Genomic DNA, 27,500 nt, shown 5'->3' on the forward strand with positions numbered 1-27,500 from the left:
TTTGTGCAGGCTTTATGATGATGATGGACTGGTGCCTAGTCATTCATGTCACCTGAACACACTTGAGTTGATTTTGTTTATAACAAAAAGTCTATTGCTAGAGGAGATAAATGTTTAATTCCGCTATCATGTCTATTGTGTAAGATATTGACAGCGCAATAACTTTAAAAAAAAAAGAACATTTGTCAAGAAGAAAGATGTTTTGGCTGTTCTCCCTACAGGATTCACACTTCATTGCTCTGATTGGTTATATCTATTCAATCGCCTGCAGAGGCATTTTCCCCTGTATCGGTTGAAACACGCTCTATAATCAAACCCCAAATAATCCAATAGAAGTCAAGTCTGGCTACACCAGGCTCCAGATATGTTCCTTTTCTGATGATGTGGCACACTCAGTATAAACACAGAAATCAATTTCCACACAAAATACACTCAATGTGGGGGCATTCAGGGCCTCTAAGCTAGGAGTGAGGCAGCCAACCCTAAATTCATGATACATTTACCCATGTAAACAGCATGCTTTTCTAGCCTCACTGATGTACACACACTAAAGACTGAACATTGTAAATATTGACAGGATCAGCCATCTGGTAGCCTTCCTCAACATCTTGTTTGGCAAAAAAACAAACATGGGCTTGGATATGAAATCATAAACAGTTAAAAAAAAATTAAATTGCAGCCATAGCAGTAGCTACTTTGGGTAGACAGAATGTGGTTCAGGTTAAGATCGTCCAGCTCCCTATCATTTTCGTTGTGGCTCTTTGTTGTAGGCCTACAGAGTATACCAAGCATGACAAATATGCCTCCTTTATAATAACACAATTTACCTCATCTCACCACTTACATCTTAATACCACCACTGAATCTTGCATTTTATTGAGTATTCTGTCACTCCTTCTGAGGTAAACATTACATGATAAACCACAGAACACATACGCATGAAACCCCATTGTGCCAAGCTGTTACCTTTTATGACACAGACATTACCCTGAGTAAATAATGACCCCACCACCACTTTTGTTTGTATGTGTCTAGGCAATAATAGCAGCCCTACAAGAGAAATGAGCAAGTAGTCTGAGATGTGGCTTGCGTTAAGCCACTAAGCTGTATCCATCTGGGCCAGCAGCACCAGAGCGGGCATATTTCTTGTCAGTCTAGTGTGTGGCATCAATGCTGCTTTTCAAATGGATGGGAACCTTGTTGTGTTCTCATTGCTCTCATCAATTACGCGATGGTTGCTTTTTTTATTTTCAAAGATTTTATTTGAAGTCACTCCATGAATTCTGTCATTCTCTGACAGTGTACGCTGACATACAATGATGATGTAAACTGAAGAGAATTTGAACACCATGTTGGTGTTTTGGCTGAGATGCCAGAAGGCATGGACACACTGGACTCCTTGGGAGGTATTTAAAAAAAAAAAAAAAAAAAAAACATTGTACCTTAGACCTCCACTGCAGGTAGACATCTATGAAGGTATTATTGGGGCAAAAGTCACGAGCACATTTAACTGCAGATTTCGCATTCGCACACTAAAGTCACAAATGTGTAACCGTACATTTGAAGTTGTAGATATTTTTTTCATACCTTGTTAACACAAAATAGGGCTACGGGTTCACGAATCCGTTCTACAAGTTCACAAAACCGTTTTACAGATACACGAATTCTCACCTGTGCATCACAAGTTCCTGGCCTCATCCCCTCGAGACTTTTGCTCCATTTACACTGCAACGATTGGGGCAAAACACATTCGCACATCCGTGTTTCATAGTCTGAGAACATGCACAACATTCGTGCATTTGTAAACCCAAATGTGAACTAATGCAACAGAAGTTGTGCATCTGTGAAATGTTTTCTCATTAATAAAAGTCTTACACGACTACAAGTGCATTGATACAAGTGCTTGAGTCTACATCTGCGAGTTTCCGTCGCTGTTTTCCGGGGACGAATACTTTTGCACCAATTATACCACCTGGCGATGTGCAAAACCGATTTGTACTTGTGCACACAGAGAGCATCGATCGAAAACAAAACAAGGCGGCCGGATCTGGATCTGGATCGCGCCCACACATCCCTGCTCATATAAGTAGCCTAACCTCCGCTTGTTTCCTCATCAATATAAAGACAAGGACGCACGATTTGTAGATTTTCTTTTCACAGAGTGAGAAAACATACTTCGGAGTGATTATTTGCACCCGGGTGTAAATAGTGGAATGGAGGCATTTTCTTATTTGCACCCAAACCTGTAATGCGTGCAGAAACAGATGGGATGGCCTACCTAAATCTAACAAGTTAGGATTTTTAAAAACAATCTTTTTGATGGAAACGTGGTGCTAAATTCCCATAAACGTGTTCAGTTAACGGGTAAAACCGTCCGTTTGTAAGCAAAATCAAGAATTACGAGTTTGTTTACCGTCACTGAGCAACCAGAAGATAGAAATATTACGCTACTAGCCCGTTGCATGGACTAGAAATTGTATAGGGTAGCGGGTAGGCGCATGGGCCATATGGTTCGAAGATTGGCAGTTCGTATCCCATTAGTAACCTATGGCTTTTTTTTGCATGCCAATATAGTTGAAAGAGTTGTTTTCTGTAGAGGAGTTGACTATTTAGAAGCGTTCTACTCACAACTGTAGCCTATTTCTATAACTAAAATAAAACTAGACCATTTTTGACAGATTCATTAAGCACAAACTCTTATTTGCCGCGAAGTAACGTCATCAAAGAGAAGAGAGTCGTTCGCACATACTTTCAAAATATTTTAGTTTGGCATGCAAAAAAAAAAATGCATTAGCCTACATTTGGTGTGATTTGAACTACCAATCTCTGATTCATGGCTCATGCACTTATCCGCTAACCTACATGACTTCTACGTTATGCGATTGACTGGGCTAGTAATCAAAGATCATAGAGCGCTACGCGCAAGATGGATCAGTTACGTCAAACAATGAAGTACGCTCTGAGTTCGACAGGGCGCCATTTTAGTAAGCTCAGCGCAACATTTCAGACAGAGTTCCAATCATATAAACCCACCTAAACAGCTGTTTTTGCCGTTGCCAGCTGTTTTTTTTTTAGCCTACTCGGTAATGAGCTTCAAGATCTGGCCGTGTGAACGGCATGATTTATTATTTTTCCACCATTCCACTGAATAAGGATATATTTAGGCATTTATTTAATCCGATAATAGCCTAGTTATTGCGCTGGTAAATAAATCACATCAATTCCCATTGGGAGATACTGTTAAGCTAGCTAGCAGGCAAACTAACTAGCAACGTTATATTATCATCTTTTTTCTTTTTTTCTACCCTTATTCTAAACGCTATGAAAGTCCAGATTGCGGCTGCTCTTTTCCCCATGGACGCAGCTTCGCCCATAAACAATTTTCGCCCATAAACAGTTTAGTTTCCTTCACCCAAGCTGTCAGCTGTTCCATAACGTTACTTTCACTAGATGGCGATTTCAGAGATTTGGATTCTGTGAGGCTAGTTCTTTCCAGTAATCTCCAAAGTCTCAGGAGAGTTGAACAACGACAGGTAGGCTACAGACTATCTTCTTTATTAACATGAAGCAGCTCATATCGTTAAACACGTACGCCGCCTCCAGTGTGAAAGCTTGTTGTGCAGTGTGAAGTAACCTACTGTTAGCTTGGTGCCTGTAGCCATGGTCGTTTGCAAGAAGCCATAGAAGACCGATACGGTTGCATGCTTTTTTTTTTATTGCACGAATAGGTTCATTGCAGCCCATATTCTGTCTTATTTCTCTCAACTGCAACCTTGACAGACAATTGTAGCCTAGCCACGCGCTATTAGTGTATTATTTAACTTGGTCGGTATCCATGTTTTTTGCTGTGCTGTGTCGTTCAGACATGGTGTCGCTCCCTCATTATCTCTACGAGCGCAAAGTGTCGTGGCCACATACAGTTGGGACATAAAATAGTTTGACAAAGTTAAGGCATGTTTAGTTTAGTATGGCAGTTCTATCCACTGTATAGTCTATCTATCAGACTAAGGATTTCCGATGTTGTGGTCGAAAGCGGCACCTCGTGGTTGTTACACTAGGCCTACATTTAATAGTTCACTTGGTGAAAGGGTGAACATTTATAATGTATGTGTGCTTCTAAGGGAGAAATTAATTATGGAGCTGTTAAATTTGTTATCATATGTTGCCAGCAATACCGCTATATTGAACGTATGCTGAATGGTAGACAGATGTTGCAGCCTATAGCCTAATAAATTTGTACCCTCGGAAATATTATATATCGTATTTATGCAATATATTTAACGAGTCTAGACATGGTGTTGTCTGACAGGTTTCTCGTAATTTGAACAAATAGCTTTGCAGAATAAATATTGTTAATATTTTAGGGTCAGCGCCATAGGATTCCCACTGCGGCCAGCGTCTGTGACGACACCTGAGCTTACTAAAATGGCGCCCATGGAGCTAGAACAATGGTTAGAACGTACTTCAACATATTCAACGTATTATCCGGCCAGTGATCTATCTTGCGCGTAGCGCTCTATGATCTTTGCTAGTAATATTTGTCTATCTTCTGGTTGCTAGGTGACGGTAAACAAGCTCGTAATTCTTGATTTTGCTTACAAACGTACGGTTTTACCCGTTAACTGAACACGTTTATGGGAATTTAGCACCACGTTTCCATCAAAAAGATTGTTTTTAAAAATCCTAACTTGTTAGATTTAGGTAGGCCATCCCATCTGTTTCTGCACGCATTACAGGTTTGGGTGCAAATAAGAAAATGCCTCATTCCACTATTTACACCCGGGTGCAAATAATCACTCCGAAGTATGTTTCTCACTCTGTGAAAAGAAAATCTACAAATCGTGCGTCCTTGTCTTTATATTGATGAGGAAACAAGCGGAGGTTAGGCTACTTATATGAGCAGGGCTGTGTGGGCGCGATCCAGATCCAGATCCGGCCGCCTTGTTTTGTTTTCGATCGATGCTCTCTGTGTGCACAAGTACAAATCGGTTTTGCACATCGCCAGGTGGTATAATTGGTGCAAAAGTATTCGTCCCCGGAAAACAGCGACGGAAACTCGCAGATGTAGACTCAAGCACTTGTATTAATGCACTTGTAGTCGTGTAAGACTTTTATTAATGAGAAAACATTTCACAGATGCACAACTTCTGTTGCATTAGTTCACATTTGGGTTTACAAATGCACGAATGTTGTGCATGTTCTCAGACTATGAAACACGGATGTGCGAATGTGTTTTGCCACAATCGTTGCAGTGTAAATGGAGCAAAAGTCTCGAGGGGATGAGGCCAGGAATTTGTGATGCACAGGTGAGAATTCGTGTATCTGTAAAACGGTTTTGTGAACTTGTAGAACGGATTCGTGAACCCGTAGCCCTATTTTGTGTTAACAAGGTATGAAAAAAATATCTACAACTTCAAATGTACGGTTACACATTTGTGACTTTAGTGTGCGAATGCGAAATCTGCAGTTAAATGTGCTCGTGACTTTTGCCCCAATAATACCTTCATAGACATCAAGCTCACCTGTCTGTACATCTTTGCCTTTTCATTTTGTGTGAAGCAAGAAGAGATTGCCCTCCGTAGACTTGAGCGTAACCACTGGAGGCAATTAGGAGCAAGGGCTTAGTGCTACTCAGACAGCAGGCTCTTGGGCTTTCTCTCAGGCCGCACTGGTGACATACAGGGCCCCTTAATGGACAAGGACTCTTATTCCAGGCTCTCATTGGACACTCCCAGCCCATTCCTGCCCAATACGCTATCATGTTATTTTCGTTACAGTTCACAAATAGTGCAACAGTTGTCTCGCCACTGGGCTTCAGGGCATTAACAAGCATTCCACTGCTTTCCCCTCTCCCATACTCAAAACATGATAGCCAATTGAGGCACTGCTATAACTTACTTTACTTTACTTTCGAGGTGGGCAGTGATCTTAGGGAGGTGGTCTTGGAAAATTGCTTTTGTGAACAATGAAGGTAATATCGCAAATAAAAGTAAACTTTTTCCACGGTATGGCTGTTATGTTATGTTATGTTATGTTACTGTATGTTATGTTATGCTACAGTATGTTATGTTATGTTATGTTATGTTAGGATCATGCTGGGCGAGAATATTATCCATGCAGGCGACAGAAGTATAACCTGGCTTCTTAATAGTTGTTTTGTGTGTGATGTTTTTTATTGTTTGAGGCCCTTAAGGTCTATGAGAGCATATGGTTTCCTGTGATGATTTACACACTGTGAACGGCAGGCACACATGGAGGCTTCCATGTGTGTGTGTGTGTGTGTGCATCTGAACTGGGCAGTGAGCGGTGAGCTGTAAACAGGAGGAAATGCACACTGCAAGCTCATTTCCCCTGGGCTCACAGACATCCAAACATCACCTGTTGACCCTGACCCACTGCGAGAAGCTGTGAGAGAGACAGAGAGATACTGTAACAGATCAGAAGGAGGCGGGGGAGGAGTGCGGGGTGGGGGGTTTCATCAGCGAGAAATTTTAACCACATCCCAAGAGCCACGGACTGATTTTTAAACACCAGAATGACCTCATGTCTGTGAGAAAAATTAGAACGAGCCTTTTTAAGAATGGGCAAAACTGGCTCTGGTTAGTCCTCCAACTCTGATTTAGAGCTCTCATCAGGCCTGCATGCCCCACAGGAAGAATAAAGTAGGAACGGGATGAAGGAAGACACAAGAGGAGGAGGAGGAGGAGGAGGAGGAGGATGAGGATGATAGACATCTCTACCCATGAGCTCATGCCTCTCTTCCTGTGGCGTCCGAAAGCGGGTGTGATGACGGAGGACCCCCTGTCAGACTGTCATCGAATCTCATGAGTCATTGCAACTAAAAGTTCACAGCTGCTAATAAACCAAACAGTCAGCAGCTGTCTGGGCCCAGAGATGTGGCACTGTGGCGACCAGGGCCAAATGAGGCTGTGGCAAACACAGGCCGTATTCCCACTTAAAACGCCCATGTGGGTTTAACGAGTGATGGTACAATTTATGTTATAGATGAGTAAAGCCTCATGTGTACTGCACTGTACGTGAACTACCGGCCTCTGTGTGCGTCTTGATTACGTGTATTAAGATGTATTACCTTTTTTCCCGCATGTTCCCGTTTCTGTTCTGGTTCTGTTGTGTCGCTTCCTCTCATCTGCTCTGAGTCTTGTTTTCTACTGAAGTTTTGTTTCTGTTAAAGGGATATTCCGCCATTTTTGGAAATACGCTCATTTTCCACCTCCCCTCGAGCAAAACAATCGATAGTTACCTTGTTCCCGTTCATCCAGCCATTCTGTGAGTCTGGCGATACAACTTTTAGCTTCAGCCTAGCATAGATCATTGAATCGGATTAGACCATTAGCTTCTTGCCTACTAGCTTCATGTTTAAAAGTGACTAAGATTTCTGGTAATTTTCCCATTTAAAACGTGTCTCCTCTCAAGTTAAAAAGTGCAAAAAGACCAACTGAAAATTAAACCTGGCGTTTTTCTAGGCTGATTTGACATGGAACTACACTCTCATCTGGCGTAATAATCAAGGCAACTTGCAAACGTACCATAGGCGCAGTGATATCGTACGCAGCATCTGAAAATAGTCCCCATAGACAACAAGCAGTAGTAGTGCCAGTAGTTTGCAAGTTGCCTTGATTATTACGCCAGATGAGAGTGTAGTTCCATGTCAAATCAGCCTAGAAACATGCCAGGTTTCATTTTCAGTTGGTCTTATTGCACTTTCTAACTTGAGAGGAGACACGTTTTAAATGGGGAAATTACCAGAAATCTTAGTCACTTTTAAACATGAAGCTAGCAGGCGAGAAGCTAATGGTCTAATCCGATTCAATGATCTATGCTAGGCTGAAGCTAAAAGTTGTATCGCAAGACTCTCAGAATGGCTGGATGAACGGGAACAAGGTAAATATCGATTGTTTTGCTCGAGGGGAGGTGGAAAATGAGCGTATTTCCAAAAATGGCGGAATATCCCTTTAAAGTAACACAATGCAGTTCTTATCTTACCTTAAAACAAAGACTCATTTTAAAGTTTAAGTTAAAGTTGACTTATGCTTGGTTAGCACTCTTATCCAAAGTGACACGGACTCACAATGGCTGGAATTGAACCCAGGTCGATTGATTGTCAATGATGTTACCGCTGGTCCACCAAGCCCACTTCTCAGAATTCAATACTACAATGACTTATCTTGTGGAGAATAAAGCCTCTGACATTGCAAATTCATGTCGGAACTCTCGATATTGCACTAGGCTATGTAACATTGATGGGATAGCATCATGTCATTTAGTCATTTTTTGAGAAACTAGGTACTGTCTTAGTGCTAAATAGTGTTGAATATTGACACCAGATACCAATTCCACCATCACCTTGAGCTTGCTCTAAGTGTCCCTGGCCTTTGGATATGTAAAGCAAGTTGAGACCATGTCAACAATGTCGTTCTTTTACCATAAAATAACCGCTTCAAACTCATCTTGATGTTGCATTGATTTACAAAATGGAGAATGGAGTCTCTGTCAATGCCAATGCACACTGGAAACACCTAGTATTGCACTGTGTAATGTTATGGTATCAAGTACATTGAAAATGGATGAAAAAGGATGTTACATAAATGAATAAAATGTAATTGGAAAGTAATTAAATGAAAGGTGTTTTTATCAACACATTCAACTGAATGTGGTGCTAATAGCAGTCCTCATATTTCCAAACCCTCATGGAACTGGTCACCAGGTCTTTCCAGAATGGAAATCGAGGTCACAAGCAGCGATGAGACAGGTGACACACAGGCACTCAAAGAGCAAGGTCAGCACTGGCATCTAGGCAGCAGAGGCAAGGCATTATTAGAAACCTTGTTTGACTGACCCCTGGCCCTGCCAGTGGGGGAGATTGTGTGAGTGTGTGTATGTTGGAGGGAGGGGGGGGGGGGGGGGTTGATTGCTTGAGAATTAGACAGCTGCCCCAGAGATCCTCTTGTTTCCTGGTGAAACCTGATCAGGTGGAGCCGTGCGTGCCGACCTCGTATAGCAGGCAGCCCTGCGAGGGACAGGCAGAGACAGTGGGCAGGTTTAGGGCTCCGGCCCCTTGCCTCCCGAGCGCGGGGCTCCCAAAGACCTCCCCGCATGGCCTCTTTCTAAGGTTTATGTTTCCTTTAGGAGGCCTCGGTGAAACTTTGCAGCAACTGTTGCAGCCGAGCGAAGCCACACGAAGCGCTGCGAGTCCATCCCGCACCGTTCGTGTGTTGTGCCTACGTAATTGGTCATGCATCTCCTCTTAAGTGGTTCGGCATGGCTTTGTAATTTATAGAGCTAAACATTATAATATAGTTGGAATGACCACCACAGGCACACAGATGTACAGTGCATGCAGACATTCCAGTACATACTTACACACACACACATACAAACACATAAACACACACAGACATACACACACAGGCCACGATAAAGACCTTGAGGAGTGCACTGTTAAATATGGTAAACTGAGGAGGTGTTTGTTGAGAGCAACCACAGAATGGTGATCCGAGGCTAAATGACAGCCTGGAGAAGGGTTTGTTGCACTGCATCTTTAGAGAGGAAAAGGTTCATTTAACGGGGCTTGACTTTCCAGGTCAAGCCCCCTCTAAGTGGACCTCGACATATGGATCAAATCTTTTCTGGATTAAGCCAAGTCAGGCTTGTAGAGGGGACGGTGTAATACTGGTGTGTTTCTCATAGCAGTGTCTGTTTTATGTTGGATTGTGGCAGACACACCTTTTTTTCCCCCATTATCTGGATTATTCTATTTTCAAAAGGTCCCCATTTCCATGATCCAAATATTATGTGTGATTATGAAAAGATGGATCCTATTATGAATGGGTGTAACTTAAGGGGTTCGTTTTGGAATCTTGCACAAGTAAGTCTTTCTCTGGTCACTTAGGGAAAGAAAAATAACCATGAAACGATTCATTTTTACAGCAGTAGACAAGCCCCCCATGACAGCCTGTGAAGCCTGTTGGGGGGGGGGGGGGGGGCAGAGGAAGCTAATATTGTGGGATAATGTTGGATTTACTCAGTCTTTTGAAAGATTTGTAAAAGTCTTTATGCTGATGACTCTTTCAACAAGTTGTTGCCTGCCTTTCTGTTTGGTTCTTCGGAACAATAGCAAACAAGAGCCTTTATATCCTTCTCTTCGGCACCATTCAACATATACTTCAAATGTAAACATAGTCAATGAAAAGTGTTTGGTTTCTAAAACTCTTGAGATTAATTCTCTTTTAACCTGTCTGCGATGCGGCTTTTGATGATGTCAGAATATGACTGTTTCAAGTACTATTAGCCAGTTATGCTGACAACCTCCCAAACCTAGCATTGTGTTGACATAAGCGCTAACAAAAGTCAATCTTCTTTCTCTTTTATTTCAGACTTTTTCCCCCCTGTCCTTCTCTTGTAACAACATTGTGAGTCAGAGCCAGAGTACAATGTGCAGGGGAGAGTTGGAGGGGCTGTTTTGACAGTGTTCTTTAAAGCTCTCTCCAGGGCTAACGCCAACAATGCAGCTCTCAATGGGCAGGAAGAGAGCTGACAAGCCGCTGTGTTTTAAAATGCCTCAGGATCCGTGGCTTATGAAGCCCATGGCTCGGGCGACAAGGGGGCGGAAGCTTTCTGGGGGCCTTAATCTGGAGAGCAAGCCGACACAGGTCTCAGGTGGCCGAGCACCTTGATCACGCACCATGAGAACCCAGCCACCTGAGTGAGGGGGAGAAGGATGCAGTGGTCACGTCCAACATCTCCAAAACCTCTCCCCCACCCCAACCAACACACACACTTTGGGGCACTAGATACACTCTCCCCCTCTCACTTTCCTCAGTGTGTTAGTTTCTTTCTTCTGCCTGTAAGATCGCTATTTGGAAAACATATAGAAGCGCTTTTTGAGCTAACAGTGTTTTATCTGTTCAATGTAAAAAGTGTAGCAGCTCCTTCAAACTGTATTTGTCTACTTATATAAATCCCTGCAACAAACACACCTGATTGGAACTGTTCTTGACTGGCTGAATCAGGTTCCCCCTTCAAGGTGCCTCTCATGACGTCAGTCAGGTATACAGAGCCGGGATAGGTGGTCAACATGCAGAGTGGGGGTGGGGATAGCAGTGCATAGCAGTGCATAGATTATGCCCTCTTTGATTTCACTGAGATTGCAACACTGGCCGTAACTTGTTTAGATGCTTGTTTGTCCTCACCTCTATAGGTACAGATCACAGTTACTGCATTGAGTTCAAACCCACTGACCTGTACTTGGGAGGGAGTGTAGCTGTTTGAACACTCAAGGCCAATCTCAGTGCAGGCTGAGGGAAGACAGACGGGGTCAGTCGGGTGAAGGATAAATCAAAGACCTGCCAGTTGAAAGGCTCCCACGGCAGCTTGCTGCTTCCAGTCATGCTGTACAGTATAGGGACGGCTGACTGGCGCTTCATGCTTTTGGTTCGGATTGCAACTCATTGCACATGGCAGGGACTATCAATCCTGGCCCCTTTCCAGCTCCTAAAATGCTCTCTGTGCTAAAATTACCCCCCTCAATTAAATTAAGCCCGGACAATCGATAGGATTTTAACTAATTACGCTGGGGCTTATCTATCGGTTGCGCTTAGCTGATGACCCTCCGACAGTCAATCTTTCAATAGAGAATAGGCTGAGATAGTTGTCTAGATGTGGCAGTGATAAATGAGGCTCTTTTCTCTATGATTGCTACCCTACCCTGGAAACTGCCGTAATCAGAGCTAGTGAGACGAATTGGGCACAGTAAATTATTGACTTGAATAGGACATAGAATCAGGAGAAACAGGGTGGAACACATACTTGTGGAAAGTGTGGCTTTAATATATGGCAGGTCTATATGTCAAGAAAGGAAAGATCACTTTTAACTCTGAACAGAAAAAAAAAACTTTAGTAGTGCCAGTACAGACGTCATTAGGGTCATCTCATTTCATGAAATGTTCTCAGAGGGGCCGATGAGCAAGGAGAGAGGAACGAGAGAAGGGGAATAATTACGTGTATTTGAGCGTCTGTATTGTTTGCGTTAAATAAGGAGGTGTATATGTTTGTATACATGTATATGTTGTGTATTGTTTGTGTTAAATAAGGAGATGTATAAATGTAATAAGGAGATGTGCAAATGAGATGTGTGTCTCATTCGAAGGAGTGCTGAAATAATGGGCTCTAATTTGGTGCAAAGTCAGTCTATGAGCATGACCTCGTGCATGAACTAACAGCATTGTGTGGCTTGAGATAGCTTTTAGCTGACCCACCGCTGTTTGTGCTTATAGTATCTTTCTCATGGTATTAAATGTGCAAATCCTTTCTGCATAGTTATTAAGATAGCTATAGTGCAATAGAGCCCACAAAGCAACTGTTTTTGTTTTTTTTATCAGTCCTAACATGTTTTGGTATGATTGAGCTGTACATGCAAGTCAAAATGTGCCATCAATTTCACTTTTGGGTGTATTAAACTGCACATGCAAATTGACATGCCTCACTATTGATAAACTTTGAAATGCTCACAATTGCTGTGCAACATAGGGTCAAGCTGAGAGCAACAAATTCAAACAAATATCTTGCAAAAGTTTGTAATCATTATAACAGGCTTCCTAGCCTGGGAACACCCAGACCTTCACAACTGTACAACTGGGAGTGCCCACATCTTAAATGGCCCAGAAATGAACTCCGACTTGGTGTCTGAGAACTTAAAGGTGCAGTCAGTGATTGCAGGGGAGTCTCGTTTGTTTATTATTACAGACACGTTTGACCAACACAATGTACTGTAGATTACATTTTAATCAAGGGCCAAATGAAACACAGCAGAGAGGTCTTTCAACCCTCCAAACTCCACACAGGGTTTCGTTGTTGTTCGAGGGACAGGCTGTGTCCACTTGGTTTCCAGTTTTAGGAGCCTGGGCTGCCTACAGAGACCAGGCTTTTCTGCAGTGTACTCACAGAATGGGCAGTTAGCAGATCACGAGGAGTTGGTTGAACGTGAATAAAAAAAGCTATGGGCTTGAAATTGTGTATGATCACTAACTGCGCTATCAACATTTGGGCTTAGAAAGTGAATGAATCTTTGTGGAGGATTGTCTAAGAATACAAAGACATCAAAGAAGGCCAAGGAGGAACAGGACAAAAGGGTGTCTGCAGAGTACATTTAGCATAACCAGGATGTGTGTCATATATGTTCAACAGTGCACTGATGTCATTGTCATCTGACCTGGCCTATCCAAGCATAAAATGTTTATGCCAAAAAAGCCTATCCCTAAAACAAAAATATAGCCACATGATGATAAAATAGATCTAACACATGTAAGCTATAATGAATGTAACTGCTGCAGGGGGAGCTGAATGTCCTGAATGTGTTTACAGTCAATGCCTGGGGTAAGGATGGATATGAACAGAGATAAGTAAGGTAAAGCGTTAACTCCGCTAACTTGACCGAACCTGACATAATTACTTTACAGCATACAACATAATGGGCAGTTATTAGTCCATCACCTTTGAAAGGTGCAATAAAGAAATATCCACTGTAGTGAGCCACCTCCAAGATGAACCTGATATGATCATGCCGTTAGAGGAGAAGGCGGTCTAAGTGTCAAAGTATACAGTATGTTCATATATCAAATGTGACTGAATGCCTCTGCAGAGCATTTTTGGGACCTCTGCTTTGTAATTAGTAAATGAGAAAAAATGACCTCATCGGCCATTTCAAAGGATTGTGAAGGCTGAGCTATAGATCTTAGTAGCTTGGAAATTTGTTGACAAATGTGTTGGGAGGCCCTAGACTTGCTCCTTCTTAAAATATCATTGAGGAGAACATATTACCAAGATCAATGTGCCATGATCCATGAACTGTAGCCTATCATTGTACATATTTGAGCCACAATCTGACATTTAACACATTTTAGTTTATTGAATAGCTTATTGAATAAGCTATTCAATTATGGGAAAACTGCCAATTAGCCTACTTAGCCAAACTGTTTGTCCAGCCCTGTTATAAACTGGAGCTTTAAATGAGAACTTTTAGCAGCATATTCAGCATAACAACAGCTATTATATTTCTAGGATTTCAAAACGGGTAGAGAATTTTGGATTTTGTTCTTTAGATCTAATATTCAGAATTACGCACAACTACAGGCGAGTGCAGTCCACCAACTAGCCTTCATGCTGGAGAGTCTAGATCAGATTAGAATATATTTCCTGCAATAACTTTAGTTGAATTAAGTAGGTCCAAAATGTCTAAAATGTTGGCTTCCATGTATTCCATGCGCGTGGTGCAGAACACATTACGCAGTAACCTACATCTGAGGTTGTACAGCTCTTTTATGTTATTTTAGCCTATCCACATTCTCACCTACCGTTAACGAAGAGTGTTTTTCACCGTAGACTACTATGCTCAACCGTACTAGGTCATTTCGACGGCTTCCAGGCGTACAACAACTTTTGTGAGTTTGGGTCATAACTACTCACAAAAACTCTGTCACAGTTCAGTGTGTGAGGTGGACGAGACACAACTTGCGATTGGTTCAGCGGCGTAGGGGCGTTCCCTGTCTGATGTTGGCGAGGACTTGGAGTGCGGTGGAGGTGGGGGGTAGGGGTGTCCTACAGATGGCCAAAGAAAAGTTTAGTTGGCACCGATCCCTCTTTTGCATACACGTAGCGCGCATAGACACCATTTCTTTGGAATGTATTGTAAATAGTACGTGTTCACAGGGGACCGTTTTACGCACGTTTAGTAATGCGATGAGGCCAGTGCACTTTGCAAGAGTAGTGGTGCAGAGTGCCTTCGCAGATCTTACGACCTGCTGCTGCTGACAAGCCGGGGAAAGGAGGGGGAGAGCCGCTTCAGAGGGTACTTCTGTGGAGCAAGAGCCGTGCTTTCTCCGCTTAGGAAATCATGCAGTTTGCAATCTGGCTGGTTGGACTAATGTGGCATCTATCAGCACTCGTCCGAAACTCGCGAACATACCAATTGCATCCTAAGCAAGGTAAGTGTTCTTATGATTCATGAGACTATATCTAGCAGAAATAAGGTATTCATTCAGTGAAAATGCTCTTAAGCGGTGGTGATGGCGCTGTCGAAAGATGTCAGTAAAGGAAGATGTCTGGAAGAAGAGTATGTTAGCTGAAGTATGTCTTTGTGTCAAGCAGTAGCCTAGATTAAGCTATATGTAAAATATCATTGTTATAAACTAAATGTCGTGTATGAAAAAATGCAAGCGTTGCATAAACCCATCTAATCAGACATATTCCTCTCCATTACCCTTACAGAAAGTTTCATCAAACAGCTGTCATCTTATGAAATTATCACCCCTCTCCGCATTAACGATTTTGGAGAGTCGTTCCCTCATAAACTACACTACAAACGGAAGCGCAGAAGTACGGATGCGGACTTGACGGGTTTGAGGGCTCATTATAGAATAGACGCCTTCGGACAGCGATTCCATCTCAACCTAACGGCGGATTCGGGATTTATAGCTCCCTCTTACACCGTGACACATTTAGGACTGGAGCACAGGAACGACTCCAACACAGACTTCAATGATATGCGCCACTGTTTCTTCAGCGGACATGTCAACTCCAAAACGGAATTCCAAGCAGTCTTCAGTTTGTGCACTGGTCTTGTAAGTACACACAAGTTTGTAGTCCATTCAATAACCATTACGCTTTCGAGTATTTACGTTCAGTGACTAACCTGTATGCATAATATAACATACTTGTAATTTGAATCTACACATTACACTACATTACCTCTACGTTCAGGCAGTTGTGCACGAGTTACATAGTTATGCAGGATGACTTCATCCTCATGTAGGCACGGCGTTGTCAGTCACCAAAGACTCAGCAAGAAACACCGGGTCTTGAAATATCTACTCTGGAATTTGGCCTTGTGTCATCAGCCTATTACAGACGTTACAGTATCCGCAGGCTCCATGCAATAGGCTAGTAATATGTCATTTGAGATGGATCTTAAGCGCAGACTTGAAATAAGTTTGCGTGCTAGGTCTTATGTTACCAGGAAAGCCTTAAATAACTCAGTTGTTGACCAACTTGGCACACATTCTGTTGACAAGTTACCAGTAATTGCCACTGCTTTGAGCCAGATTGAATGAGTCAAGCTTCTAAAACCATTCTAGATATCAGACCCATTTCAGGAAACCTTTATGTCTCCATTTTATTTAGATTTATCAATAAACACTGGCCATACCTGTGGTATAATGACAGTTAGATTTGAGAAGTTGTCTGTTGTGCTATAGGGTCTAACAGATGTTGTGTTTTTGAATCATTTGGATTTCGGTTGAATAGTGTCAAGAGTAATGATGTCATAGGTAAGATAAGGTGATTGGCTCACAACAGGATGGCAGTGTCGACAGTCAGTGCAGCTGTGAGGTCTGCCCTCCTGCCTGCCACACTCAGCACTAGCCATGGCAGTGTCTGTTCTCACGATCAGTTGCCTCATACACACATCTCAGATATGTGCCAGTTAGCTTGAGGGTCTACAAGGGATAGGGTCTTGGAAGCAGATGTGTCTTGACTCTCGAGAGAGTGTGTCAGAGCTCTAAATGCACAAATAGCAGGAGCTTCAGGTTCCCAATCTGGCCAGTGGCCACCCCCCCCCCCCCCAACTCGTCATGTTGTGTAAACATCTCCACATTTATCCGTTATACCTTTCACCAAAATGGTGAGGGGAGCTTAAACACCATCTGCATCTGCTTCATACTGAATTGACATGGAGCTCTATGGTCCTGAGTGAATGTTGTGGCTGTGTAGCGCACTGTATGTGTAATTGTCTTCCAGGGTCAGGGGATGCATTGTTATCACTGTGTTTATCCATGAATGGTATTGGTTTTCTTTCAATGCATCTTTTAGTGATACTGTATCTCTCCAGGAATTGACACCAAGACATAACTGTAGGCCATCTGAAGGTTTTGACCCACATCTGGATTGTCGCTGACCTATTTTTCAAAGTTTAGCGTTAGCAACTAACTAGTGTTACAGGTATACTTCCATAACATTAGTGAACTTGAAATATTCCATATATCTGAATCTGATCACATCTTGACTTGCCATTACTCAAACTGAAAATGGATGAATTACAAAGCACACGAATGTGAAAGTGTCTTAATCTCCTTTTGCTGGAGTGGAAGTAAGGAAGTGACAGCACAAGACTTACAGTACTCTCTCCGATCTGTCAGTGCTCTAGTTAGTAAATCTCAGCGGTATGATCGCTCATGTAGAATTGGCAGGACAATGGAAACAGTGTATCCTCCCCTTGCTCCAGGCTACTGGGTCGTAAACGTGCGCCTCTCAGTGAAACCCTGGGCTTTAATGATCATGCTCATCTCACTCTGATGAGCTCATTACGCACCGATGAAACCTCAAAGCAAGGGGTCAGCGACACGGAGCTGAAAAGCCAATCAAGTCGGCTCGGTGTATTATTGCAGTCGGGGATGCGGCGATTTACAACGCCGGGGGGGGGGGGTTGTCCCCGGCTCAAGCCCGGCACACTGTGTGCTGCTGTCTATCTTGTTGTATGGAGGTATGAGGTGTGGGAGTCCCTGGGTTGAAGCTAGAGGGAGACAGTAGTGGAGGCTGCAGTGAGCGCACAGATGGGGGGTATTTGTTAAGGCAATAGCGGTAGACCGCTAATGTGCGGAGGGGAGTCTCTCAGCCTCTTCAGATGTTTCTCTGTGGGGTGTTTCTGTGCGCCGTGTTGTTGTTCTTATGGCTCTCAGTCTCAACATTGATGGTGCTTGAACTGTTTGCCAAGGCCTGCAGACCAAATGTCAAGTGGCTGCATAAAAACGTAGACTTGACAGCAGGGTTGGGGTTAGACATGTGTGTGTGTGTGTGTGTGTATGTGTGTGTGTGTGTGTGCCTGAGTGGGTGGGTGGTTGTGTATGTGTTAAAATGCAAGAGGGCAAACAGCGCTGCGTGATGTATAGCTGTGTAAAGTGCAAGCTCCAGACACCTTTGCACAGTACATGGCCCAGGGAGATTTATGCCTCACTGTACTCACTCTACTCACTGTACGTCTGCAGCTTTGCTTGGTGTATCGGACAAAAGCATTCCTGTGCCTGTCCTCATAGCTGAAGTCTCACTTATTAAACTCCGGCGCATCCAGCACATTTCAGCACCCAATATTGAACAGCAGCCGTGGTGCAGATATTCGGATTCCGTGACTGACATACAGTACTGCGTCGAGCAGTATGTACAGTATGCATTCCCGAACACTCTGTATGGAATTTTTATGAAAACTGTCAAGAAAAGTGGAATTGTCCTCTAGTGGCTCTGGAGATACACTGTAATGTGGAGACATTGTGCAGGTCTACAGTGTTGTCTTTAACACATTGTACATGGGGATGACTGATCCAGTGGTACCTCTATCTCTGTCGTGGGCTGAATGTAGAATGAGACTTTCATTCCGCAACCAGCTGACAGTCTCTGTCTGCACCTCGGCATAACTCGCAGACAAGATATTCGCTGATGGCCTTGTGTACAGATGTTCGGTGTGGTCAGTGCAGTGGCTTGCAGTGATACATTGTAGCCGGAGCGCCCAAATAGCCTTTTCATTCTGTGCCAAACTCCGTGCCCTGATACAGTGCCGGTTAAGTTGCAGACATTGCTCGTCCTTGCAGAGCCTTACTCAAGGTTTTTCCACATGAAATGCAATGCCAACAAGGCATTAGCAGTCACTTTGTCAGTGCTTTTGAAACATGCAAGTCCCAACGCCCTCAATACCAGTACAGTGATCAGAGCTGTGTGTTTTTCCACCAAAAGAGGACCCCCTGCTCACAGTGGAAAAAAAGAAAAAGTTTGTACATACAGAATTATGTCATTTTTCCCACCCTCGAGGGGTCCTCCCAGATTTACATTACTGACAAATCTCTGTCAGTTCTCAGTGGCCATGGAAAGAAAGGCTCAAGCAGATAACATTCCAGCGTGCAATATCCTGTTCAAGTGTGCGTATGAAATTACCGCATAAACACCATTGTGTGGCGTGATGAGTGAGCTCACGTTGAACTAAAGAGAGCTTTTGGAATTGTCAGGCCCTGGAACAATATTAGCCTTCTGCTGGTGGCCAGTGCCTCCTCCTGTCATCTGATAACTTTTACAGCGACATGTCATGTCTCAAAGACACTTCTCAATCCACCAGGACACAGCGCTAGACATCTGGAGGGTAAAATGATGTTGTAGTCTGTATCTACACCATTGGAAAAAGCCATAAAATAGTTGGACTGGATCGTAAAACTTGGTGTCAGATGTAATTGCTGTTTGGTGCTGTAGAGAGTGACAGATACCCTCCCAGTGCAAAGACAGTGTTTTTGTTTAAATTGATTGACATGAATGAAATCAATATTTCCACGATTAGATCTTCAAAATCAGATGGTGATCCGTCATTTTTATGGCCATGGAATGCCTTCATGGAAAGTTATATGAACATGAGCCTTGTGGATTTAACTGGCCAGTGTTTAAAGTTCTTTGCAGCCAAAGGGCAGGTATGCACACGAACATAATGTTCACACTGTCATCACAATGGAAAATGCAGCAAGACCGTTCCGGCTTATGAACACATCCTAGTTGTCTTTGTTCAGTCTGTTGTGTAAGGTTCTGTCCATGAAAAGTCTCGGTGTTGTTATAACATGATATTAGCGTTGTTTCCATGAAGCACATCAACACCTTTCTTGCTCTGTTTTCCAGAAGATATCATGACCAAACTGTGTCTTTGTATAACTGGAACTTTTACTTGCCATTGATTCTCATGCATTTTTTGTTCTCTCTTTTAGATTGGAACGTTTATGACCCACAATGGGGAGTATTTCTTAGAGCCTCTGATACAAGCAGATGGAGGAGAATACGAAGAGGAGCACAACAAACCTCACCTCGTGTACAAACACGAGAGGAAGAGGAGCGACCCAGCCAGTAGCGACTCCAAACCTTGCGCAGCTTCAGGTAAGGAGTGAGGCCCGCTCTCGCCCCCCAAAGCGAACTCCTGCGGCTTCGATTCATTGTCTCCAAACGCCAGTGGGAGGGCGAGATTTCTTTCACCACTTCACCTGACCCCGTTCCGTTTATTGGTGTAATGGTAATGAGAAATGCATGAACCGCTGAGCCTCGCAGGCTCTAAGCATTTGGCACGCTGGCTAGCGAGACAATTTGAGCCCTATTATGAAATGTTATTGTAATTCTGAGCAGAATGAAAGAAAATTCAGTTCCAGAATGTTTGGCATTTTACAGCTGTGTTTCTAAACCGTTTAAAGCCTGCCCCGAGAAGAAAGACCAAAAATAATGTCTCTTAAAAGTTAGCCCTGCATTAACTGTGGTATTCGAATCCACCCATTTCATTTGAATTTTTATGACTTGGGCCTTTTGGTACTGGAGAGACCGCACAAAGAGAGAAGTGACCCTGCAAAGTTCACCTCCTACAAGTGTAAAGAATCACTCGCTGCGATCTTTGTGGGCGGCCTTTGTCGTAGACGCTATAAATCTTGTATGTGCAGGGCACCCGATTTGCTTGTAGTCTGAACTCCCCCATTGTGGCCCAGTTGTGGCCATTGTCTTGCCCTTGAGTTTCGAGTGGTTTGAGTGACCCACACTGTTGGACTGATACCTTCTTAATATGCTTCCCCATTCAGCCCCCAGAGTCTGTGTGTGGCACAAACCATCTTGATTGTCTCGGCCAAGCTTTTGAAATATGCTGCCGCTGTGGGTTGGTATGGGGGTGGGTGGAGCTGTTTAGAATGCATAGTCTTGGCTGTGAGCTTTGATGAGCACATCCACTGAAGAATTCTTTGTCTGCATAGCAACCTTCCCCAAAATATTTCTCGGCTGTAGCTGAAGTTCTCACCTAGCAAATATTTGGGTGCACTGAATGAATGAAAATGGTGTCGTGCAACAATCCCTGAGTGAAGCACGTGTCAAATTGAGGCCTTGACTTAGAGCTAACCACAAGAATAACACCTGCAGCCACCATCAAAGGCCCAAACTGCCGCACAATGGCGCAGGATTAAACGAGACTGGTCTGGGTGCAGCACTAGGTGTCTCAGGCCCGACTCTCACACCCTATCAGATAAACCCCTTTGGCAGATGAAGTGATAAGTGTCTGCTTTCATGGGCAGATAGGGACTGCGCAACTGCAATATGGATGGACTGACTGGTAACGTCTGTAGTTGGCAGCACACTGTCCCTGACACTGGGGTTAGGTTTTCTTACTGGGCACAACATGCCTGCCTGTAGTACAACTCCCACCTTATTAAGATATACAACTCTACACAGTGCCGACCATTTAAAACACCCTGATGGACTACCATCTCTGTTCTTTAAATGTCACTTATCACATGTCCTGTTGCTCTTGTTGGACCGTATAAAAGTACCCCCACCAGTCTTCCCAGTATCACACAAGCCAGTATTGATATGTATCTGTAAAGGCTGTTCCTTAATGCCTTCCCTCCACATTGTTCTCCAATTGCTGTCCCGAGGTGTAATGCATTCAAACTTTGAGACGGTGACAGATAAACCTCATTGTTTATTATGGACCTCCTTCCTGTTTACCTTACTTTCTCCCTCCTCCATGCCCACTCAGTTTCCTCCCGCAGGCACAGCGTGGCCGAAACGATATTTTCCTCTCTCTCGTCTCTGCGCTGTCTGCCACCCAGGCGGGCGCGCGCTGTGCCCATGCCAGTCGGCGGCGGTAGACTGTGAGCCGGTGAACCCGGTGGCCCAGCGGAGCTGCGCAGGGCACGGGCCGGCACGCTCTCCACACGCAGCCCCGGCCAGGCCTGATCCAGCCGGCCTAAATATGGAACTGCTTAGCCCCATAATTGCAGCGCGGGTAATGCTTTGTGCAATACTTGGCCACCAAGGAGAGAAGGAAAGGAGGGGGGGGGGGGGAGAAAAAAACTCAAAACAAAACAAAAAAATACAAACCAGGAACACAAATCAATGGAGCTTTTCTGCTCACCATCCATAATGATTAATATATTTTTTTTCTACCTCATATTTATTGAGTGCCAGATGGTGTGCTAAGATCTCAATGAGTTTATAATTATTCCAATGGGGTGTTTGTTGGAGAGGGCCGGTTCCATGCGGCGTGGCTGAGAGGGGATGGGAAAAGGCCGCGTTTTGGAGCGGCGTTTGCCACTGTGCGTTTCTTTGTGTGTCGCCGGACCACCCGAGGAGATGAGAGGGACTGATTTACATGCTGCTGTCCCCCTCTCAGAGAGAGAGAGAGAGAGAGAGAGAGAGAGTAAGAGAGTGAGAGAGAGAAAGAGAGAGAGGGAGAGATAGAGAGAGAGAGAGTGAGAGAGAAAGAGAGAGAAAGAGAGAGAGACGTTCCCAGCCAGGGAATTCCACTCCAGGCGCTGAGAGAGTGCGCATGCGTCATCATCCCCCGCCTCGCCTCGCCTCATTCAGAGGAGGCCCTCTGCCGTCACCCAGGGCTCTCCGCCGCTCCAGGCCTCTAAGCCCTCCGCTCGTTGACCACCTCGTCTCCGCTCTCGAGAGGCTCGCTTGGCCGCTGGAGAGGCTGCGGAGTTCAAGGAGAATGACTCGTCTCACCTCTGGCCGGTCCCCAGGTACTGATCAGTGGGAACACAGCGGGGGCATAAAAGCCTCCTTTGTCAGGGATCGTGATCTCAGGGTCCTTACCATCCACCCCTTTATGCGGCCCCCGCCCAGACACCACCATCCCCGTCGCCTGAAAGAGGAGTCTTGTCTTAAATCAAAGTTTGCTCCGCCAGAATTTGATTGCAGAGAGAGAGAGAGAGAGAGAGGCGAAAGGGAAGACAAGGGGAGGTGTTGGGAGGGGAACCTCCGTTTGGGGACGGACGGGGGGGTAGTGCTCGCCGACTCAACCTGCCAAATGTCCCAGTTCATCGGAACAGCACAGAAACGCCCCTCCATGGCACAGCCAGTAGCTCTCCTCTGTGTATGTCTGAAGGATATTTGTGTTGCTGCTCCATTTGGAAGGGGAAGGGGGAAGAAGTCCTTTTTTTCCCCCTTTTTTTCTTTCCCTTTTGCTCTGCTCTTCTGAGAGAGGCCCTTTGAAACAAGACAAGGATGAAAAGGGCCCTGTTTTGTCAAGGGGCCGTACAACAGGCACACAAACAGAATGTGTATCTCCCCGAAGAAGATAACCGTCGGTCGCATGGCGATAAGGTTCATGGTTAAGTTATGTGGGCTCATATTACAGCCTCCTCAGCATGCGCTTCACAGCGTTTTTTTTTTTTTGTGATGTCTCGACCAAGTGGAGTAGATGACGTTTAACAGAGTGGGGCTTGACAAAGTTTTGTTTTCCACTTCAGAGAGAACCTAACAAGATGCCGTGAAGTGGAACTGAATGTTGGTCTCACTATCGCAGGGTAGTGTGCCAGCTTAGATAATACTACTTCTGAAACATTACATGTTTTAGTGCCTTCTTAAAACCCCATAAAGTTGCACACTCCTTTGATCAAGAGATGGCACATCAGGCGTCAGTTATGGTATAGCAATGTAAACACTGTTGATGTCTCTACATTCCTATCTAATAAAGTCTGTAGTGTACCTTTTCTTATAGTAACGATTCAGTGCTGTTGTCAGTGTTCAAAAACATTGTATCACTGCACTTGATCTAGTTGTCAGTTGATTGAATATCGAGCAAAGCACACCATCTCCACGGTTATTTCACATAGAGCAATGTGTTGCAAGGACGCTGTTGCCGGCTCTTTTCCAACTGTGTGCTGGGAAACGGTTGAGATTGGCTTACTTGAGCTTCACTGGAGGTGTATAGAGCTGTAATGTATGGGTGTCCTTGTCCTCACCATGTGCTCTTGTCGGCTTTGGAAGTCTTTCAGCGGAGGGGTTAGTCATTTTCTCCCGAGCGCTGTCATCTGCAGTGGGGTGTTGAAAGAGTTCGAACTGTAATAACGGTTTGTAGAGGGGCGTGCGGCAGTTCTTCCGGGCCCTTCCTGCGAGACGGGGCTTAAGCGTGCTATCTGTCATGGCGGGATGATGAAGCTGAGATGTACCCATTGTTGTCTTTAGTGGCAAGTGATTTTTTAGGAGCTGACTCGTGACGGATGAAATGGCTCACAGAGGAAACATGTGCTAGTGGGGAAAGTATTGCTACACATTTGTTATCACGTATGGCCACATGGCAGGAACAATGGTGTTTGTCAAATGTACAATGTGTTGACAAGTCATCATAGTTTTAATGAAATCCCCTTGAATACATTTGGTGCATATTAGAAGAATATTACAACGGAAATGTTATGAACAGAATAAGAGTAGAACTACAAGTACAAATTGAGAGTTACTTGATCGTGTATGGCTTGACAGGCAGATATCTTAGGCCCAGTATAGATGTGATGTCCTTTAGATTAAAATAACGATGCATAACTATGTGCAACAGCAGGTTTTTCATACTTCCATGACTGGATGGTTTCCACAGACTGTAATTGCCGGTGGCGTTGGGTATGGTGCCATGTTTTTGCTTCTCTGCCTCTCAATGTCAACAGTGCCATGCCAAAGTCCCTCCCCTCCCCATAAGCACTGAAGCATGTCTGAAATGTTTATGCATGCTAGTGAGCCGACCAAATGCTAATTCTGTAGACTTCTGAATCTGGATCTCACACCTGGTGGATTTGTCTCCCTTCTCCTACTCTGGTTGACAAGGAGCCTTTTTACATGTAAATGAAGGCCGTGGGAATGTGAATCCAAGGAAGCCGGTGGGAAAATTGTTGTGTGTCGGGTATGTGGTTGACATCCGTAATATCTGTGGAAATATTCCTTCCTCTGAGACAATATCCATGCAAATCACATCAGCGGTTGGTGGCTGGCTCTTGACACAAGGCCAAGCCTGTGCTTTTACTCGACGTGAAAGTGCTGGATCAGGTCTCGCTCTCTCGCCCGCCCGTGGCTTCATGATGTGGTGCAACTCCTGCGGCCCCCCGACCGTGAGCAGCAGACGTCTTGGGTGGTTCTCCGCCACTGTTTTCGATAAGTGTTTGCTTGCGACGTGTTGCAAGGGGCCCGATTACGTTTTTTAAGAGCAGGAGCACACACGTTGAGCCAGCATGGGCTTTTTTTTTTTTTTTTTTTAAAAAGCGTCTGCTGCAAAACTGGGCCCGTGGGCCTGAAAGCCCTGATCCAGGGCCCTTAATGTAGCGGGCTGGGGGTTATCTCTGCTCTGCCTGGCACGCTGATCTCAATGTCATACTCAAACTCTGATAATGAAATGGGGGTAGCTCGGCAGCATACTGTAGGGGCAGATTCTTCCCTCTGTCGGCTCGCGGGTGGGGGGTTTGGGTCTCAGAGGGGAGCGTGTGTGCTTGCGTGCAAACGTTAATGAGATGTTCCGAGGGGGCTGCCCGCTCGGATGAGAATAGAGGTAGGAGGTCATCGCTTCAGTTCAGTGGCGGCCTCCGTCGGGTCGTGATGTCCGATTTGTCGTCGCAGCACTCCCAGATCTCCCGAGCGCCCACGTCTGTGAGAACCTTTGGTGCCTGCAGTCGTTTTGCTGCCTCCGCAAGCCGCCATCAATGGGTTTGTTTACATGGAAAATGCCCTCTCATGTCGTCCGACCCACTACTGAGTCGGCCAATTGCCGCCCGCTAGCTACCCTTTCATGTGGGTGAATGGAAGCTCTCACTGATTGTGACTTTGATTCCCTCTGCTTTGTTTGAGATCACTCATTGCATTGCATGGTTGCATGTGAACTCAAGCCTATTTTTATTGTGCAGCTACAGGCTAAACTGCTAGATTAACCCACTTTCATGCTTTATAACAAATCAATTACATTGACTTAGGCATTCATCGCTATCATGAACACTGCATAAGCTTATTTTGTCTCTTATAATCGCATTTTGACGATGGTTTCTGCAAATGATCCTTTAAATGTCCTCAATTCAGTTGTAAATGTGTCTTACATTAGTGGAGTTCACAAGTCCACTGCACAAGTCAGCCCCATCCAGAGTGATTGTGAATGGCAGGGATTGGCAGGTAAGGCCAAGAGTGATTGATGGACACTAATCGGTCAGATAGGTCCTGTGCATTTTTAAAAGCTTGAGCTCAAGGGGCTCTATAGGACTCTCAGCGCTCGTCCCAGCACCTCATCTATCCTCTACTCAGCCCGTCAGAACCATAGTTCGGTGTGTGTGTGTGTGTGTGTGTGTGTGTGTGTGTGTGTGTGTGTGTGTGTGTGTGTGTGTGTGTGTGTGTGTGTGTGTGTGTGTGTGTGTGTGTGTGTGTGTGTGTGTGTGTGTGTGTGTGTGTGTGTGTGTGTGTGTGTGAATATGTTGTGTTCACAGGCACATGTGCATTTCTGTATGTGTGTCAGATAGTGAATATGTGTGGGTGTTTGTGTGAGTGTTAACACCCCTCTCTGCGCTGCTTATCACTGTGCCTGGTGAGAGCTTGTCGTCTTGGCAGAGTTGTGGGTGTTTCAGCTGGCCAGTCTCCATGGCCACCCTTGCCTGTCCTACCCCCCTCACCCTGGGAATGGCCCTGCCCCCACCCCTCCGTACCCTCTGTCCACTTTGTCTACTCAGGCCTATCTCTCCCACTCATGCAGGCTCCACCATTGTATGGTTGTGTACACCTTATCACTACTTCGAATTTCTCTTACCGGAAGAATGGTTTTGTATCTGAAACATGCACACACATGTGTACTCACATACTGTATATACACACACACACACACACACACACACAAACACACACACATGCATGTACAAATATATGTGTGTGTGAGTAACTTGAAGTATACTTTAAGTCAGTTTTACAGTGTAGGGCATATGACTGCATGGCGTGATGGCATGGTGTGCTGCATCATGTGAATCAGTATTAGCTTGTCTATCCCCACTGCTACAGTATATGCACATCAGCCCAGTCAAGTGACTGAAGAATGCAATTACGTAGTGTTTATATTGCACTGTCATTGACTCATCCCCCATAAATACAAAACCCATCTGACCGACGCGATCCAAAGCGCATAGGCACCCCATTATACATCGAGTTGTCATGTTGATGCTTGTGGAGGGGATGCTTGTGACACATTCCAGCGGCTATTTTCTGCCTCTGCGGAGGCCAGTGTCTGCTGTCTGGGTATGTTGACCAGGCATGTTTGTGACTCCATCACTGCGGACGTTAGGAGGCTAGACGTGGCCAAAGCTGACAGGTGCTGACAGGTGAGGAGTACCTTTGACTCAGAGACCTGGTGCCAGAGACCTTGCTGACCTTGTTTTTGATGGCGGTGCAGGTTTATTTGTGTTTGTGTGTGTGTGTGTGTGTGTATGTGTGTGTGCGTGCAATGCATGTGTGTATATCAGTTGTTATGTAGCCATATTTGTAGCAACACAAAACAGATTTATCGACAGCAGTACATTCTAGCTACAAATTGCTGCCGTCCAAAAAAGAACCCCCAGTCCAAACCCCTCTGTCTGGGCCTCTAGCTCTGTAGTCACATGAACTGGGGCATAGCTTCACACGGCGCACTCATGTACCGCAACTCA

The 27,500-nt window shown here is 44.7% G+C and overlaps 1 protein-coding gene across 1 annotated transcript in view; it reads left to right on the plus strand.

Moving 5' to 3' along the window:
• Window positions 1-14,930: 14,930 nt before the first annotated feature.
• LOC134094403 (A disintegrin and metalloproteinase with thrombospondin motifs 20) overlaps window positions 14,931-27,500 on the plus strand; it is an 83,966-nt gene continuing 71,396 nt past the window's right edge. The window contains exons 1-6 of the mRNA XM_062547910.1: window positions 14,931-14,999; window positions 15,283-15,635; window positions 19,800-19,965; window positions 22,288-22,310; window positions 25,606-25,617; window positions 26,127-26,144. Of these exons, the coding sequence (XP_062403894.1) occupies window positions 14,939-14,999; window positions 15,283-15,635; window positions 19,800-19,965; window positions 22,288-22,310; window positions 25,606-25,617; window positions 26,127-26,144 (633 nt within the window). The 5' untranslated portion in view covers window positions 14,931-14,938. The remainder of the gene's footprint in view (window positions 15,000-15,282; window positions 15,636-19,799; window positions 19,966-22,287; window positions 22,311-25,605; window positions 25,618-26,126; window positions 26,145-27,500) is intronic.

This window comes from Sardina pilchardus, chromosome 10 (genome assembly GCF_963854185.1).
Source record: "Sardina pilchardus chromosome 10, fSarPil1.1, whole genome shotgun sequence".
In the NCBI taxonomy this organism is placed as follows: Eukaryota; Metazoa; Chordata; class Actinopteri; order Clupeiformes; family Clupeidae; genus Sardina; species Sardina pilchardus.